Source organism: Anser cygnoides, chromosome 22, assembly GCF_040182565.1.
Source record: "Anser cygnoides isolate HZ-2024a breed goose chromosome 22, Taihu_goose_T2T_genome, whole genome shotgun sequence".
NCBI classification, from domain to species: Eukaryota; Metazoa; Chordata; class Aves; order Anseriformes; family Anatidae; genus Anser; species Anser cygnoides.
Genome location: NC_089894.1, coordinates 5,775,265 through 5,794,504, shown reverse-complemented (window position 1 = coordinate 5,794,504; position 19,240 = coordinate 5,775,265). Strand labels below are relative to the sequence as shown.

The window sequence follows — 19,240 nt, the reverse complement described above, 5'->3', positions numbered from 1 at the left end:
TACAAGAGGACGGTTAGCTACGTTCTGTAGATGAAGCCTACCTCCCAGAGCAGCATTTTCCCTTTACATCTCCACGGAAAGAATGAAACACTGCAAAGCCCACGTGGGCTTCGGTCAGGAGTTATCGATACTTATTTCGCTTCAAAAAGAAACCTCTGCAGGTAAACCACGCCAACTATTCCTGCTAACTGGCTGCTAAAGCCTCACCCTGGAGGAGTTCAGGCAACTGGCAGCTTGCTACGACTGCAGCTCGAGGCTATGTACCCTCTTCTGTTTTGAAGTACACCACCATATACATCAGGCTCCAATCTGGAGGGGAGGAGGTGAGAAAAAAAAGAGTAAGGCCCCCAGAGTGGGGAAAAAGCAGTAGTTAGAGGCTTTGAGAAAAGCTTTCCCCTCCAAGCCAGCCAGACTGATACAGAGTGCTCCAGACTTCTTCGACCTTCACCAGAAGACAAAGAACTCATGATTTACGTCCCTCGAGATACAACCAGAATTCACAAAGGAGCTGCAAGAAGTGTTCTGCGTTATAAATGAAGTCCTAGACAAGCTGGTAACTGCAGTCAGTTTGGTTTAATAAGAATCTGCAACCCCTTAATTCCACTTGAAGCAAAGCTTATAGGCTGTCCTCTGCTTATTGACAAGTTTCATCTGTGAAAGCTACTTATAAAGCAGCTCTACGCTTCTGCCACAGCAAGGTATAAAACTCAGATGAAATACTTGCAGTGCAGAAGCCGAACGCTGCGTTACATGCTGCAGTGTCCCCAAAAGCACGGTAACACGCGCTGACACTTGGAGCTACGCGATCCAATATCCAAAGGCTGTAGGAATGGAAAGGACAAGTCTGACAATAAGACAGTAAAGGAGGTCTTAACTGATTCCATCTTCCGCTTTGTTATGAATTTGACCAACAGTCAAACAGCACCTACCCCAAACACACCGACCGCAGAGCAGCTTCTAGGAGACATCCCTATTAAAGGCGGTATTCGGCTACTACCAGGATTTCCAGACGGCACGAAATACCGCTCCACCAGCGGCTTCCTGTAGAGATTGCAAGTTCCCAAGAATCTCTCAGACCCGGGCAAATGATCTCCAGGCCTGTGCGCAAAATGCTGCTGAAAACAAATTCAAGCAGACGCACCACTTGCTAGGCGAGTTTTGGGGAAGCTCGGCTGCGTGGCTGGGTTTTTTTTTGTACTTCGAGGGGTGGGGGCTCACAGGTGTGTATTCGACGTCAGGTAGAGGCGAGGTGGAATGGAAGGTGGCTCAGGTGAGATGCAAACAGAACGAGCTACGGCAGGGCTGCGCTTTGCACCACGCTGGATCGGATAGCAGCACTTACCAAAAAGCGATGGTGAAGGGAAACCTCCGCATTTCTGAAAGCTGCGAGTTACAAATAAGGAACACTTGCCAGAACTTCACAAGAGACAGCGTGCCTCCTCCAGCAGGCTCCCAAACAAACCAAGAATTCAGCCACATTTAAATATTTTGCTTACTCTTACCCACAAAGTTCTGACAAGTTTTAGAAGAGATGTTAAACCTCGCGATTGAAAATTTAAAGCAACCCCTAACAAACATGAATGAAACCTACCACAAAGAGCACATCTTCCTAGTCAGCTTTCCTCTGGTCTTTTAAAGCACAAAAATGGCTACAGGAGCACGGCCACTGTCCAACACAACCCCCTCCTCTGAGCAATAGAGCTATGGACATGTAGAGAAAGAACAAGACCAGACTGTGGATGTGAAGAAATAAAACAGGTGGTATTTTTGGTGCCGTGGCTGTGTGCACAGATACTTCCTCAGAGCACAAAGATTTTGTGTTCAAATCCTCAAAATACTCCTGCTTTTACCTATTACAAATACCTCGCTTCCTGCCCTTCCCCACACCTGCTTTATTAAAGTTATATTCTCACGGAATTAGAAGAGACTTCGGATCCCCTCCTTTTTGGCACTGAACTATTTCTGTAAGTAAGGAGATCGGGGCAAGGGCCTCAAGAGTAAACTGCTGGGATAATAGTAAACACAGAAACTTTTTAAAAAATTTCTGGTATACCACACACGCTGTGTGCATACACACATTGTAAGACGCTTAGACGTCTTTCAAGGTTTTCAGAGGTCACTATAAATCCCATACAAGTTGTTCAGAATTCCCTACGGTTGAAAAAGACATACAAACAGCTAAAAAAAAAAGGATTGTGTGTAAACATGTGCAGGAGAAAACAGGACTATTTTACTTTCCAACAGTCCGACTCAACTGCTGTTCGGTAAACTTACTGCCTGTCGCATTTTCTTCCTATGGCTCCGGGTTCCTGCAGCCCATTTCTGACCCCAGCGCTACCTGAATTCTCCGTCAGCTCTTTGTTGGTCTGTTTACACATCTCCGTGTGGCTACAGCACTTCAACTCATTAAGCTGCTAATGATTAACACAATCCTGCAAAAAGGCAGAAGGCTTCTGATACTACATAAAAAAGATACACAGAAGTATTAATTTCATCTCATTTAGACACAAAGATTCGCCGTCTCACTCGGCAAACGCAAGATGCTTTCCGCTGCATCTAGGCAGCCAGAAAGAGCCCAAAATAATGAGTTCACAGCCACATTTCTGGTTTTCAAGTAGACAAATTCCACAGCCTGAAAGAATAAATTGCCGTCTTAAGCAATTAAGCAGCACTTCCCATCCACAAAGTGCCTTCTCCTCTGGCGTCACTGAACTGTGCGCTGCTTTCAGACAACTCAGCTGCTCTTAGTAAAAAAAAAAAAAAGAAAACAGCTTCCTTGCTGGCAAGGTGAACGGCTGGAAGGATCTTCCCTCCTCAAGGACAATGCGGGTCGGTATCACGCAGACGTGGCAGGTTTGCCGCTGCTCCCTGTTGTTAATGCAAACAGGGGAGGCCCTGCCTCCAGCGCCGGAGCGAGGGCTGCCCGTGGAGGACAGGGAGCTGCAGCCACGCTGGAGGTGGCCGCGGCACCAAACCTGGGCAGGACGGAGCGCAGCCGGTGGGGGAAGCTCCCCTCGTTGCCACAGGCATGCTTCTAGGCTCACCGATCCCTTCTCCCTCACTCAGCCAAGCCCTGCGAGCGGTACCTCTCCGAAGCAGCGGGCTCTCGCAGCCTCCCAAAGGCTGGCCTCCCCCAGGGATGGGTGTCCCCATCTCACAGCCTCCCAAAGGCTGGCCTCCCCCAGGGATGGGTGTCCCCATCTCGCAGCCTCCCAAAGGCTGGCCTCCCCCAGGGATGGGTGTCCCCATCTCACAGCCTCCCAAAGGCTGGCCTCCCCCGAGGACGGGTGTCCCCATCTCGCAGCCTCCCAAAGGCTGGCCTCCCCCAGGGATGGGTGTCCCCATCTCACAGCCTCCCAAAGGCTGGCCTCCCCCGAGGACGGGCGTCCGCATCGCGCCGGGCGCAGCGATGCCCGCAGCCGAGCTCGCGGGGACACGGCTCCGCTGCCCGCCACATCCCGCGCCATCGTCAGGGGAGTACGAAACACAGAGCACGAGGTGGAAGGGGAAGGCACAGGAACAAGAAGTGGTGAGAACGCACCGAGGACCATCTTCTGGCCTGAAATAATTCAGTCCTTTCTTATCTGTAACGGTTTGAAGACGAGAGGCTGTTATCCTGCCATTCCACCCGCGTTTCTCGGAGCCACCCTGGGAAATGAGCGGCTACGGGCACAACATATTTGCACCCCCCTGTCATTCTCCCCCCCAAAAAAAGTGGTTTAAGTCACACACGCTGTTGGCAGCTCCACCAGAGAATTTGTTTTGCTTGGATAGCTTTTGCCCAACCCTTTCAACCAGGTTCAGCCAAGACACACTCCCCGCTTCGGGACTTTAGAAAGACGAGATAATGTTTACTCCATGCTAAAACACCAGGCACGAAGCAAACGTTTCAGCACAGAAAAAAGCCTGGTTCCACCTCCTGAGCAAACCCCCTTGCAGTCCAAGCTGGCAGTCCAAGTCCTTGCTGAGTTTTCTGAACGATCTCAAGTTCAGACTAATTTTATTTGTATCCTGTGTGAAGCCTGTAGGAAATATCCAGCGAGTTAGTAGTTAGAAGAGGAGTAAAAGCAAGTCGTGCGTTCACACACAGCTACTTTAGCCCTGAGTATTGGCCTGTTGCTTTAACGTGGATCCCCTGCAATCAACACAACGTTATTTAATATCGGGCTCCGATTCGCGAGAAGAGATTCTTCTCGAAGATGGGATATTTATAGACGATGTTGTGATTGGCAGCATTGAAACATCTAGTACAAGAGGCAGAGCTCCCATCATTACCCCAGCCCTCCCCAGTTTTTCAAAAGAAAAAAAAGCCAGATCAATCTGATCAGAAGAGTTTTGAAGGAGAGTTTCGAAGAAGATGTGTTTGGTTCAGGAGGCTTTTTCCAGGCTTTTGGGGAAGAGGGAGCGAACGGAGCACTACGTACCTTCTAGACGCTACCTTACAAGAGTTGTACTTTTCAATAAGAGCGAAGGCTCCACACTTTTTAATTTCTTTCCAAGCAAAAGCAAAGCATGTCACATTCACATGCCTAGAAGCCAGGACAAGAGCCAAAAAATTAAGCCGCGGCAACATTCAGCCGAGCAATCTACGAGCAAAGGCAGCACATGAAAATAGTTTGCATTACTGTCATCTTCCAGACCTTACCGCTAGACAAAAATCTAAAGAGCTTCACACAAAACAGAAGAGAATACAGATTCTCCTTCTATTGAGACTTCCAGAATCTGCTGCAAACGATGCTGTCGGGCTGACGGCAAATTCAGTCCAAGGCCCGATGCACGACTGCGCTACGAAGAGGCTCGTTGGCCATCACGGCGAGTTACGGGGCCGAACCTGAGCCTCGCTGCTCCCCTGACTCACGTCAACGTTATTTGGACATGTCAGAAGAAAGCCTGACACACACGGTCCTTTTTCAAATGCATTCAAGAACTCTGAAGCCAAGCATTTCACAACAAAAGCCAACACAAAACTAATTGTGTCAGAAACAAAGAGCGATCGCTGCAAGATGACTACACAGCCTCCAAGGGTCCAAAGGGCCACACGGTCTGAAAGCCAAACTATTACGCGTTTTCCCCTCCCCAGACCTCGAGGACTCCCAGCTCTGGAAGACACACGACGATGCTTTTTTTGTGAGTGTAGCTGGAGCAGACCGGAGCAGGAACCAGAGCGGCCATGCAGCCGCTGTACTCCAGCGCCTCGGTCAAGGGTTACGGCGCTACAGCAAACGCTAGCAGCAGTGGGGTGTTTTAACCTAAAAAAAGACAGATCTTGGTACAAAGGGAATTTTTCCCTACAAAACTGTCATCCGATCTCCTGCCATAAATGTAAGGAGGTTAAAACTGACAGCAGCCAGCGCTAAGCTAACAGGCAGTTACAAAGATGCGCTCCTTTTTTTTCATCGAAGCAAGATGATTACTTGTTTTTCTTACATTCTCTGAGACATCCCTAGGAGGCAAGAGGAGACCCTTCTCTGCACAGCTCTCTGCCCCCATGTGTGTCAAAAACCAACCACAGGTACGACGGAGACGATAATCCTGGAGGAAATCAGGCACCTGCTGCTCTTCGCGGTGCAAAGAGGAGGGGTGCTGCCCACTTGCTCCTCTGCACCGGGGAAGACAACAGCGTAAGTAAGCCCTGCTAAGTCGATAATCGCGAATTCTCAGAACCTCCTTTATCTAGGCGGGCATCAGCTCGATAAACAGAGCGAGGTGCTTTTGGACGAGTTACTCTCAGAAATGAAGTGAGACGCACACGAGCTCCATTACTTCAATTAGCGCTCCCGTTTGTACCAGGTCAGCAGTTCTCAAGGGCAGCCCGGACAGGCACAGACACATCCCCGTATTTCCTGTCGGACCAAAATCCCCAATCTCCAGACAATAAGCATCAAACTCACTTTACAACTCCAGGCAATCTCTTACACCACCAAAGGAAAAAAAAAAAACAAACCAACAAAGTTTATGGGAGGAGAGGCTTCACCAGGATAGGTATTCTTAGAAATTTTGTTTTCAGTCTCCCAAAATGGGAGGGAGATTACACAGTTTCCTCCCGAGCCTAATAAATTTCAGCAAAAACAAATATTTTTCCAGTAAGCAAGCCCCAGAACAGGAAAATTACTTTATACGCTAGTTTGACGAGTTGAGAAATTCAAACACCTCCATCAGAGCTGCTCAGAGCAGGAAAAAATCCTCCTAGAAAGCTCCAAAGGGAGGGGGGCAAAAAGTTTCCATTATATAAGGCAAGCGTTTAACATAGCCAAGTGCTCTGGGTGCAGATGGCTGGTAACGAGCAGACAAGAACTAGATGAAAGCGATTTTGAGGAATGCCGCAACATCAGAGCAAGACAATAACGAGAGGATTCCTGGGGTGGATTCACCGAGTAGTGCTGAGCGGCAGCAGCGCGCTCTCATTAGCGGGGAGCATTTCGTCGGTGCTACAAGACTGCAGAGGTGACCTTCCCGGTGCTGAAGTCTTGTAGCCGTTCCTCGATGCACCCATCACCACTAAAAGCTTTGGGGAATTTATACCGGAGTCTTTGCACGCACGGCAGCACTCAAGAAACCAAAGTCTTCCATGCATTTTATCATCTTTAGGAGTTGGGTCGCTGAGGAGCTGTCGGATCCCATCCCTCTGAGCTGTGGGAAGGGTGGGAAGAGGAGGGAACCCCGAGGACTGCGCTGCTTCCATCACCCGGCCACCAGCTCCTGCAGGGGGGGACGCCCGCCCCGATGAAGCGGCTGCAGGGGCCACCCAAGGGTGAAGAGGAGGAGGCAGCAAACACGCAGCTGCTGCCCGCGGGGAGAGGGAAAGAAGGCCACAGACACTCGGTATTCCAGCAGGAACAACTGAGCACTTTCAGTAGCTCTTCATACAACCACCAGAAGGCTGAACCAAGTCGTTGGCCTTTAATTCATCGCGGAAGAGCGCCGCCGTCCTAGCGCACAGCTCGCTCGCTCCAGCACAAGAAGGCAGGCAGAGCAAGCGAGTCCATTTGCAGAGCAGCTTAATCTGCTCAGGGCTTACCTGTTCCCAGCCTGGCCGGGCATTTGGTTTCAGGCGTTTAACATAACCGGAGCACGCCCGGTGACAGCGCGCCGACAGGGGAAAATACAGCAGGTCTGTGCCATGACAACTCGGCCGGGTTACGAAAGCTTTCCCCCCGCGGAGGACACTGTTCTGAAAATCGATGCTGCTTCGGCAGCCACGACGCGGGAGGATTACCTGCACGAATAACCAGAACGCCTTATACCAAGGGAAGGTGGATGTTCATGCAAGAGGACGGCTCATTCAGGAGCGAGAGGAGGGGCGCGAGGGCACGTTTGACAAGTCAGATATTCACGCAGAAGAGCAAACACGTACCTAAGTGCTGCAGCTGGAGACATCTCACTGCAGCCCGTAAGGGTTGGGAGAAGTGGGAATGTTCACAAAAAAGCAGCTTTAAAGAAAGTGAAGTTACATACTTGGTAAGCCCGTTTAAGATCCAATACACAAGCCGGTGTCAATCAAGGCTTTCAGGTAAGATTTTCTACAAGAATCACTTAATGAAAATAGGTTTAAGTAACAAGGAGTTAAGTTGGTTCGGGCTTCCTGCCCATTTCCAGAGGCAGGGAGAGGGGGGTGGTGCAGGGGAGTGAGCTGGAGGGCTGGATATGGAAAGCTGTCCTCAGGCTCAATCTGAATCATCACGCTGAAGGATTTTCTTTAAGTGGCTGGCTACAACTCAAACGGATTGAGTTATTTCATTTAAAAGGCAAGGCTTTGACCGATGCCTGAATGACAAACCTTTGAAAAAAAAAATCAAAGAGATGACACTCACGTGCGTGCACTGAAATAATACTCGAAAATTAACCTGTATCAGCTTTATCTGCCTTGAAATAGGAAAAGCAGCTAATGCCTTGAAAGACCTCCTAACGATGCTGTAGTTTCTTCAAATTATTTTCTGCTGTGTCAGTAGAAGCAGCATCTTCCCTTTGACATTCAGCGCACCCTGCAAATGGCAGAAGAGCTACCCACAACAGAGCAGGAGCAGAGAGAATTCCTTTCTTGTTTTCGTCTGACACAGTAAAGAGCCAACGCCACAAAATGTTGCATACATGGAGCAAGAGCCCCGCAAGTGTTCTGCATTCAAAATGCACACCCACAGAAGGCTAATTGTCTCTTTTTCTTTTTTTTTTCTGAAATAGCCAGCGCTGGAATAGCAGAAGTCACATGGAGCAGGGCTCCAATTCACACAAAAATAGGCAGACTTCGCCGCTGCAGTTTTTATTTACGCTACTGTCCCGGCCTACAAATGGAAGCGGCTGCTAAAAACAAATATTCTCCCCTTGGATGCGGGATGCGAGCCTCTAGCAGAGCTGGAAGCCAGTGGGCACAGAGAGCCACCGCCTCAGCCACCCAGTATACGATCTGCATTAAAGCTTCGTTAATACCCCCAAAACAAGGCCCGCCAGGATCGTGCCTCCCCTACCAGCACCACGGAGGGAGGGCAGAGCTTAGCCATGCCCCTCACCGACCACGCTTCCGTGCTTTTTGTTTTTCCAGTCCATTTTATTTAAAAAAAAAATCTGAAGGGCAGTGACAACTCCCAGGCACCTGCACCGTCACCTCCGTAAAGACGTGCGGGCACGGAGCACGAACCCGAGCAGCCGGGCAGGATGCGACCCTGGGCAGAACCCGAGGGTCTGAAGGAACCCGAGCAGCCGGGCACGGTGTCACAGAGGGGTTTTCCGCCCAGCCTGCGGATGCAAACTGGAGAGAAGGGGGGGAAAAAAAACAAGCAGCCAAGGTGCACAGAGTTTATTGATAATTTGATTTATTATTTTTTTTTGCAATGCAATGCAGCTTTGCTTGGCATCCCGTCGTGGAGCCCGGCGAGGGCTGCGTGCCGCCGCTGCCAGCGGCATCCCAGGCGCGCAAACCATCGCCGGGACCAGCTCCCGGCAGCTTCCCCATCACAAGCCACCTGAGCAAGGCCACAGGCTCGGAAGACTTAATGCCTAACTTAATAGAAAGGTTAAATATCTAACCCGATAACAGAAAGCCACAGATAAGATACACGGAAGTGCGACATTCGTGCACTGGTGCTTAAGCTAACCTGGACGGCAGGAATTGCTTCTTGCTGGGTTCCTACAGGTGATTTAACTGCAAGGTCACCTGAACCGCAGCGCCTTTGGCTGCTCTCCGCTGCTGCTGCTTGCCAAAGCAGGCAGAAACGCTGGGCTGGGACGGCTGCTGGGGCTGAAACACACAGCTCAGATCCACAGCCCCTCAAATGCGTGCACACCCCCCCTCTCTGAACCCTTTTTCCTCCAAGAATCCATTTTGGTGACTTCCATCTATTAAATCTACATAAAAAAAACCTCGCTTCTTACTCAAGAGTGGATTGGATCTGATAATGCAGTGTAACATCACCAGCCCTGAAGCAGCAAAAGCTCAATATTGGTCATTAAGTAGGAGCCACCAGGGGATTCGCTAAATGAAGATTGCCTGGAAAGCCACATGAGCTCCGCTGTCACAAAGCCTTCTGAACGGAGCCGTCCCATTTTTAACCCAACCGGGCACACAAAGGGGCTAACAGCTCCCAGTATTTAGCCAAGTATCATAAAAAGAAAACGAGTTCCAACCGCACATGGGCTGGGCTGAGAACTACTCGCAAGATAAGATATTTCTTCGCCCGGGCTTGGAAAATGATTGCCAGCAGAACGCTTCCAAAGCTTCACCTCCAGTTATCAGAGAGGAAAGACTTCACGGCAAACACTCCCAAGACGACCGAAGCTCTCTTATTTTCTGTTCTCTAGCCCAGGAAAGTTCGATCTACAGAAGGCCGTTCGCTCGGGACAATACGTTAAATCGCCGTCTCCTACCCAGCATCGTTTTTCCTGCTCCCACCAGAAAACACAGCCAGACTCCCCTCCGGTTCACGCCGCCTCCCATTAATATTTGAAAGTCCTGCCTTATAGAAATAAAAATCCTGCAACGCCTCTTACAGCATCATTGTGTGTTACTATGGCAACTGCAAAAATGTCACAAATACAAGCCTAAATCTCTGCTGGGTGAGGAATACCTTGCTCCTCCCCGTTTCCCCCCCCTTTGTTAAGTCGGTGACCAAATGTTTCGGGCCTCATTAAAGAAGTCACCATCCGAGCGCAGACGGCTGTTGCTGTTTTTGCACCGCTTTAACTTACTGAATATTTCATTAAGCGAGCAGCCAAGTGACGTGACGTTTCACAGGTCACCCCCGGCGTCTGCCCAGCCTGCTGGGAGGCACTTTTTAAGTTAAAGCGAGTCCCAAAAGCATCCGAGAAACTCCGCGCCGTACGGGGACACCTGGAGCTGCGGGGACAGCTGCAGCGAGGCGCCAAGGGCTGCTCCCTGCCTGCCCCTGCGCATCAGCGAGAGACAACACAGATCGTGTAGTTATGCTGCAGGGATGCACGCGTTGAGCAGACAGGGAGCTCTAACTCCTTAAAATCAGCAAAATATTTCAGCGAATTAAACGCTTCGCAACAGAGGACGCCCGTACCCAGTCATTCACAGGGCGGCACGAATTAATCCGCTCCGCAAGCGGAAGCGTCACGAGGTGTGCGGGCCCGACCCCGCCACCATTATCCCAGGGAACCTCTGCGAACACATCCCAGGCACCAAAACCCTCGGCTCCGCGTGGCCGTGCCAGGTACCCTGCCCAGAAATAGCTCGTTCAGCGCGGGGGCAGAGCTGGAGCGGGCGTCCCAAAAAGCAGCCTCGCCACAGAGAAGGTCAGGGGGGAAAGAAGAGCTGGATGTTACTCGAGCAAACCATTTAACCGGTGGCCGGCACATCAGCAAGTCTTCCGAACGCACAGAGCTGTGACCGGAGGGCGTTAGGGACAACTCTGGGGGCAGAAGTCACCCATCACCAGCTCAGGACCCACCTGGCTCTGGGGACAGAAAGGGCAACTCCGGCACCCGACTGCAATTCAGGTGTGTTTCTGCTTCCCGGCTGAATTACAGGTCAATGCAGGTGCCTTCACCCATCTGTATTTTTAAGTCCCTTCTTCCATTCAGCAGCTAATACCTAAGTCGATTTTTTTTTTAAAGTTCCCTTTCGCCTCCAGCGGTTTCTCCGCGGATGGCCCAGCAAAGCCATCCAGTTCTCCGAGCCTTTGAAAGGCGACACTTGCAAAACGCACCATAGCCAGGGTGTGCCCAAAACATGCTCTGTGGAAAAATCTGTTGGGGTAGTGCCAGTGCAGCAAGGAAAACATTTTTCCCCCAGCTGGAAGCCGAGCGCAGCGCTGCTGCCGAGCGAGCGCAACCAGAACGTATCTGCTGGAACGGAGAACAAAGGAGGGGGGGGGAAAAAAAAAAGGCAACGTTACCGCATAATGAAAACCAAAATCTTTCAGGAAGAAAAGCGCATCTGCGAAGCGCACCTTTCCAAGCTCTTTCAGGAAGCCCACGTTCGCCGTTCCTCCACTTTCCATGTCAGGCAGAGTCACTTTGCAGCTCGTATCGGCATCGGCAGGAACAAGAACGCGGCTCTGAGCCGCAGCCGCTTACAGATGCCGGGGTAACACCGCAAGAGCCTTTTCCCCATCCCCCAGACCGGTACGTTAGGCTTCAGCACCAGAGATCAGCTCTGAGCCGGGCCCCTTTCCTTGCTAAAATGCTAACTACAATTCTGCGTGAGACTGCAGGGAAGCAGGCAAGCTACCGCACCCGTCCCGAAACACCAGTTCACCTTCACAGACATCTTTCTGCTTTTCGGATGCTGTGACCAACTTTTCCCAATTAAAAGGAAAGTAATTATTTATCCAAACCCATCCAAAGCATCACCCGCAAGTCCTAAAATACCCGAGCGAGAGCCCGTTCCTCCTGGCTGCCCCACTGGGGCAGGGCTGTAGGGACAAGGTGTGACTTCCATGTAGCGCCAGACCCCAAATCATTCCCAGCCCTCCACGTTACCCTTCAAACACAAGCCCGGCCCAGCCCTAAAGCCTAAAAACAGGCAGAGAAGACGCGACCCAGCAAGGGGAAAAGAGCTGAAGGAGACGGGTGATGTAGCAGACGGGTGATTTGCACCCACGCGCTGCTGCTCCGCGCAGCCACCCAGCAGAACCCAGGGCAAGCACCCATGGGAGAAGCAGACGAGGGTTTGTAGAGCAGGCGGCGGCAGCGCAACCTCTGGAAGCAGCAGCTCCGTCGGCACTCAGCCGCCTGGGTGTGAACGTTTTCCCGCAGCACAGCACCACTACTGTTCGCTGGGGTGACCCCGCACGGAGCGCCGGTACCCTCCTGGCTGGGACCCCCCTGACACAACCGCGACTCCAGCCCAGGGAGACGGCTTTAAACAAACTCGTTGTAGGGTGAGAGCCAACGCGACCTTAACGGAGCTCTGCAGATGGCAACGCGAGTACCTGGTAGGACACCCGACCTCCCGTGTGTACTCCAGGGAGGTCTGCGCGGGGGCCAGGCTCGAGCAAAAAGCCCGGAGCAGCTCACCGGGCATCTTCTGCACCTCTACACGGCGCACTCTGACCATGTTTCTAGCAGCAGTAACAGACTCCTTTTCCTTAAGATCTTTTTCAAGCATTTCATTTGCCCTCTTTTCTTAAAAGCAAGAGGGACTCGCGCGGTGTCCTACTTACTGGGGATACCTGATTAAGCATTTTCGAACAATGAGCTGCTCCCTGCTATTCTGCTTTCACATGCAAGGCAAGCACGTGCTCAGAATTTGCTCTTTCGCTCCCTTCCCAAGCGAAAGACGTTTGAGGGGCAGCACCCTTGACCAGCAGCAGGCGGGTTACGAGCAATTCGGGTGTGATATATACAGATGTTCATAAGCTGCTGAGAACCAGAAGGTCAGGAACTGTGCTGCAGTCCGTACCTACGAACACAGTGAAGTCAAGAACAAGAAAAACACCACAAAAACACGAGCAGGTAACTGAAAAAAATCATAAAGAGGAGAGAGAGAGTTTTGTGATTGCTCTGCATGGATCAGAGCAAGTGAAACACGTTGGAGACCAGTAGGAAAAGCGTCCTTGGTCTCTGCAGTGGGGGATCGGCCGCCTGAATTGCTGCTCCGTGAAGTCACTGACATGAGAAATGTTACTTCATAGCCCTCGAGGCTACCTTCTTGCACCCTCACTTGAAACATAAAATCAAGGGAGAAAAATCCAAATTTCTAAATTCTAATTCCTCAGTCCACTGATGCACCGCCTGCACCTGCCCCTCGAACAACCCCTAACGCGGGCGCCACGAGCATTCCTCTCCAACACGGGGCTTTGAAATCAGTGCTGACAAAAGCATTTATTAGCGAAAAACCTTCATTACTACTCCGGGTCCAGCAATCCCGAGACGCAGGCAGCGTGACGCGACGCAGCACAGGGAGGAGCCAGCACACAAGCTCCCAGGCTGGGGAATGATTCACTGCAACACTGCAGTGCAGAAGGTGCTCGGATTTCCCACCAGTAAACGGGATAATTACAAAGCGTGCTACGGCATCGCGGCCAGAGGCGTCGGAACAGCCCCGACCGAAGGCACGGCACTGCCTGGCCCTTGGAGGAGGTGGCGTGAGAAGTCAGTCCCTAAAACTTGGCTTGGCTCTCAGCGGACGCTCCAGGTAAGAAATCGGAACCAAAAAAAGCCAAGTTCCCATTAAATATGTGTTTCCAGTACCTTTTCAGAAAGGTCCCGTGATTCTCAGACCGCAGCTGGGGAGCGGAGGCTAACTCCCGCATCACTTCCCGGCTGATGACCGCATCGCTGCTCGGCGCAGGTAACTCATCAGCCAGAAATAGCCGTCGGCTCCCGAGGAAGCCGCTCCACAGCCAAACGCAAGGCAAAGAAACCAGCCAGACTGAGGAAGGCAGCTCCTACAGATACATGTGCACGTGAAACATTTCCCACTTTTACAGCCATTAGCACGGGGCCACAGAAATACCAGTGCCTGGGTAACTCCCTAAGCCCTCACTCGATTGCACAAGCCAGAGCCCCCACCAGCAGCCCTCCAGCACCGGGAGGGATCCGTGCGCCGGGCTCCAAGGCACCTTTCACAATCAGCAGCCCCCGATCCTATCACACCGACAGCAGTTTGGGCCCTTTCAAAGCCCCGCGGGTTTCAGAGAGGCAGGAGGCTGCTGCCTACGGTCAAATATCAGAGCAGTTGTCGACAGGGGAGGCTCCAACCTGGCCATCACGAAGCGGAGGCACAGCGCCCGCTGCTCCCAGCCCCGCCACCAAGCACGCTTCTGAAGCGACACCTCCGAGGCTCTTAGCTGTGAAGCAAATCGTTGCTTCTCGTTAAATCTGAGCACAAATGAACGCAGCCTGGTGGGCCTTGATCCACGCAAGTCTACAGGCGGGCACCGAGAGCCAGCCCAGCCCGAGCGCACTTCGTTCCGCGTTAGCCGCATGGGAGTCAAGAGCGGCTTATTAAACCAAGCCCATAGCTGGCAGGGCTTCCCAAAAAAGAAGGTGTAACGAATACCTCCCTGCTTTGTTTATGCATTACACGCTGGCCTGGTTATCTGCTCGAATGGCAGCGCCTTCCCGGGCAGCAGGCGCAGGACGCTTTAGGAGGACCTACCAAGGTCCTGACGCATGCCTACTGCTACGGGAAGACGCGATTCCCCGGGGAGACGCTGCCTCTGTAGCCAAGACCAGGCGGGCCTGAGCAGCGCGAATGCTTCAAGTCTGTCCTTGACCAGATACTGATTCTGGAATGCCACCACGCCAGAAAAACTCAAAGGTCAGCTCTTATCTAAGCATGATGTAAACAGGTCTTTGTTTCTTTCGCATGCTTCTACTTCAGTCCCAGAGGCGGTCGGCGACACGGCCACTTACTGCCAGCCAGCCACGAGACGCAGAATTTGAAGAGTCACTCTCGCCGGAGAGCGAGAAGCCAGTGAGCGAGTCCTTGGGGGAAGGAAGGAGCGGCCAGAAACAATACATAACCACGGGAACCTGGCTGGGGGATCAGGCAAAGTTTTCGCACTCATTAACACACTCCGTCTCGCTACTGAAATTATGAATAAATATAGTAAAAGCCTTCCCCCCCAGTAAATAAATTCTTCAAGCAGCAAAACCCAGCCATACTTGAGCGAGCCTGCAACAAGCCTCTGCCCTTCTGCGCTCGCACAAACACAGAACAATGCTTCTGTACAAGCAGCTGGCCCAAGGCGGCTTCCCAGTGGAAAAGGCAGCTCTTCCTCTTCCTGCTCGCCGCGCTGCTCACGGACGGCATTTAGCTGCGCTCGCTGCGCGCACCAGCTCTTGAGGTTGACTCCGGGAGTTTCGGTAACGAGCACAAATGCGCATTCAGCCTCAACAGCACCAGAGCTCATGAGACCCAACGTCAAAGTGCTCATGCCAACAGGACAGTCGATGGTGGAAAGAGCAATTACGAAATACCCACAGGCATAAACTTTAAACTAGGCTTGGTGGGCCTGGCCTAGATGCCAGTATGCGTACACACCAGCTTCTGAAACGGCGGACAACAAGAAGGATCATTCTTTTTATTGGCTTTAAAAACCCTTGGCTTTTAAAGAGTACTCGGGAGGCCGGGGAACGTAAAGGCATGACTAACGTAAAGGGCAGAAAAGTCAGCGAAGAATTTCACGCATCGTGTCTCTGAATACCGCACTTCCTCTTGGGATTACGACGAGCGGCAAAGAGATTTCGCTTTGCTAGACGACACGAGAATCTACGAAACCCGCAATATGGAAAATTTAATATTAGTTTGGACAGACAATATTGTCAAGTGCCGCCTCCAATAAGAGCTACAATACTTAGGAATTCGATTTCACTACTAATCCCAACAGAGCAAGTTTGACAATGTTATAAAACAGGAGTAAAGTTACTCAACTCTTTGCTACCAGCACCAGGGCTGAAAGCCTGTGCCCAGCCAGCACAGATCACACGCTCAGCTGCTACCTTCGTGCCGAAATCATCTAGAGTTTAAAACTTCACATGCAGAAATTCATCTTACACTAACATCCCAGAAAACAATGTGAAATTCAGCTGGAGTTTAATGCTTGAGAGCTGCAATATGGATGTTTATTAGCTCTTATCACGTGAGCATGTTTTCTGGAGGACACTCCAAGGTACCAAGTACGCACGCTGTCCGTGTCCACCTGCCTAGTTCAGTGAAATTTATGTCACGGTACTTGTCCGGCCATAAACATGACTTTGGACAACAGGCATCAAAATACATTCAGCTATTTCTCCCCGGCTATCTGCGCAAACCCAGAATAGCGCAGGTACGCCAACAACGTCCCCAGCCAGGGAGGACCACCGTGGCAGCGCAGAGCTTCAGCCTGAGGTTCAACCAGGATGGAACAGATCTGCTGAGGCAAGCAACGTTTTACGCAGCCCAAACACACAACACGGCCTTTTAAGAGATTTGTTCAAAACTACTCCGATAAGCGTTCCTAGGACAAACGCTTTTCTTTGGAAGAAAAGTTTCCCTTGTTCCTTGACCTGTCTCAAGACCTTTTTCCTTGATGCGGGTTTTCCTCCTCCACACACAAGTTGACAGCTAATACTTTGGCAAACAGGATCCAGTTAACAACCTATTAGCTGCTGTCATCATCTAATGCAACTCATCACAAATAATAAGAAAATTCCCAACACTGACTTCCCAGAGATTAAGGAAGACGACACGCTCACTTCACACTTCCACCGCCACTCAGCCCAAATCCTTTAAGAGATTTTTTTTTTTACCCCCAGGCAGCTTAACCAAAAAAATAAAAATTAAATAAAAAACACATCACCACTCTGCAGTCAGTGAAGATTCAGACTGGCCTTACTTTACATAACTGGTTTACAACAAAGATCCCCATTGTAAAAAGACAAATATTTCATTTCAGGGGACAGGGCCAACACATAAGCAAGACAGTGGAGAGAACTGCTTATAGTATTTCGAGTTCGTATCTGCAGCATGCCTGAGCTGCTCCAGCCAGGCACTATTTCCAGGACTTGCTGCTCTGAAGGAACACCGACGACTACTGAACGCATGGAGGATTTTAACTTCAGTGCTCCCTGCGCTGCCTGAACTAGGAAGCGTGCCACAGATCACACCACACTAGTTTTTAACAATTATTTCTTTGATCTAAGCCCATCAGAAGAGAAAGGCGTTCCTAAAAAATCCAGATCCTCCATCTGCCACCTTTCCCCTTGCTCTCCCCCCTACCAGCGGTAAGACAAAGCACGACTGCTACTTACAGCGGTACGTGGGGTTGTTCTGGGTCTGCTTTGGTCAGTTCCTCCTCTTCAACGTCAGACTCTCCTCCCGAGCTGCTGTCAGTGACATCCGAGTCAAACGCTTGTTCGCTGGATCTCAGGTTGGCCATACCACTGGCCGTGAATCTCTCCAGTTCTTCCGATATCGAATCGCTCTTCAAGAAGCTGCTTAGGCCTTCTGAAGTAACTGTCTCGCTCGCAGCTTTCCTCAAAGCTGCTTCTGCTTTTCTGGTCAACATCAACTGGCTCCGATGCCTCAGGGGGTCCAAAGTTGGAAGCTTGCTCAGAGTTTTCTCCAAGAAGCCACCCAACTGCTGCTGGATGTGTCTCTCCACCTGCTTCGCCTGCACCACTTGCAAGCGTTTCTGCAGCCTGCGAGCCCGGCTCTCGATGTCTGCCTGCCGTCGCAGCAATGCCCTCGTCCTCATCTCGGAGTCAAGAGCACTGTGGTGACTGGCCAACAGAGAAGGCTTCTGCTCCTCCGACTTACCGCTCCCGAAGTCCGAGTGACCAGCAGCACCAGGCAACCTGGGCTCTCCACTGCCACCCTCGAGCACCCGCTGCTGCTCCATGGAATTAAGGGAAGATTTGTTTGCAGTGCTATTATTGCTAAACGGAGTCGTGTGCTCTGCATCAAGGCTTCTATGTGGAAGAGTGCAATTGGTCAACCCGGTCTTCAAATCCGCTAATTCGGAACCCCCTGCGTTATAGTCAACGCCCTGGAGGGCAGCAGCAGGAGGAGCACACTTCCCACCATTCAGAGCACTAGAATTTTCATGGTCTGAATTGGTACTTTTGGCCAATTTCTTGGCCAAGCCGTTTACAGGCGCTTGCGGGAGAGGTGGCTGGCTATTAGTACTCATTGTTTTTAGATTCTCCAAAGTAAATTCCAACACCGGTTGCCTCCCCAACAGATCACTTGTTTTCAAGAAGGACTGAGATAATAGAGAGTGAGATTTAAGGACTGTCTGCTTGTTGAAGACTCCTTGCAGCTTCAGAGGCTCTTTTGAAGAAACAGATGTTACATCCGAGCAGAGGTAAGAGGCCACCAGCGGCTGCAGCTTGCCCAGCTCTTCCTTCGTAGGGTTGTTTCGGAAATCTAAACTGGGATCCTCCGGAGCAATGGCTTTCCTTTTGGTGCCGTTGGCAGCCAGGAGGATGTTGTTGGCGTTGCCGTTGCTCTCGGCACTGCCAGGCGACAAGGTGGAGGACGGGGGAGCCAGCTTGAATCGGATGTGGTGAGCTTCAGCTGCTGCGTCAGTGAGAGCGGGCGCCATCGCAGCCATTCAGCACAGAGAGACGGGAAGTCCAGCCTCTCCCGGTGCCGAGGCCAGCTCCACTGCCTCCCACTGCCTCTCCTGAGGACAGCCTGCAGAAGAGAAGGAAAAGGAGAAAGTGAGGCATTGCACTTACACAAAATGCAATAAGCAAGACGACAGCAACCAGGGGTATTGACTCGACGCTCCGGTAAAAGCCACGGGCACGCCATCCTCCCCTTGCCACCATCAGCCTCGTGCCGAGCGGAGCCACCCAGGCGCCAGGAGGGTTAGGACAGAAGCAGCAACACGTGAGCTGGCCCCTAGAATCTTCCAGAGCTGGCGCCTCTAACTATTGCCCTCATCTTTCAGACCATCCACCGAGCACACCCGCATCCTTCCAGGCCTTTATGAAAGGTTTGGCTCTGCGTACCCACAGCCCGTTGCTCAGTGCCACCAGCTCGCCAACTTTATCTTGAAAGTCCCTGAGCTAAGCCTATAAAACGCTTTCCACTACTTCTACTGCCAATTCAGGTGTAAGAAGTGACAATGTAGAACTGGAACATGCAACAGAGACAGGGCCCGAGGGGAAAAAAAACCTCCATATGCTCCAAATCCCAGTAGCTAAAGAAACCCCGCAATCCCACATGGGCTGGGAACCCCATCGCTTCCCTGAAAGAAAGCCCTGGACTTCAAGGAAGCCGGTTCCCTGGTGTGCGTGAAAGCTACTTTCCCAGAAGCTCATTTCCAAATAAGCCAGGTGATTTCCA

General features: G+C 51.3%; 1 protein-coding gene across 6 annotated transcripts in view; it reads right to left on the bottom strand.

Annotated features, from left to right (window-relative positions):
• KANSL1 (KAT8 regulatory NSL complex subunit 1) overlaps nt 1-19,240 on the bottom strand; it is a 94,181-nt gene that overhangs the window by 56,828 nt on the left and 18,113 nt on the right. For all 6 annotated transcript variants that reach the window (XM_048046497.2, XM_066981524.1, XM_066981522.1 and 3 more), the window contains exon 2: nt 17,197-18,583. In XM_048046497.2, coding sequence (XP_047902454.2) covers nt 17,197-18,500 — 1,304 coding nt within the window. In that variant the 5' untranslated portion in view covers nt 18,501-18,583. The remainder of the gene's footprint in view (nt 1-17,196; nt 18,584-19,240) is intronic.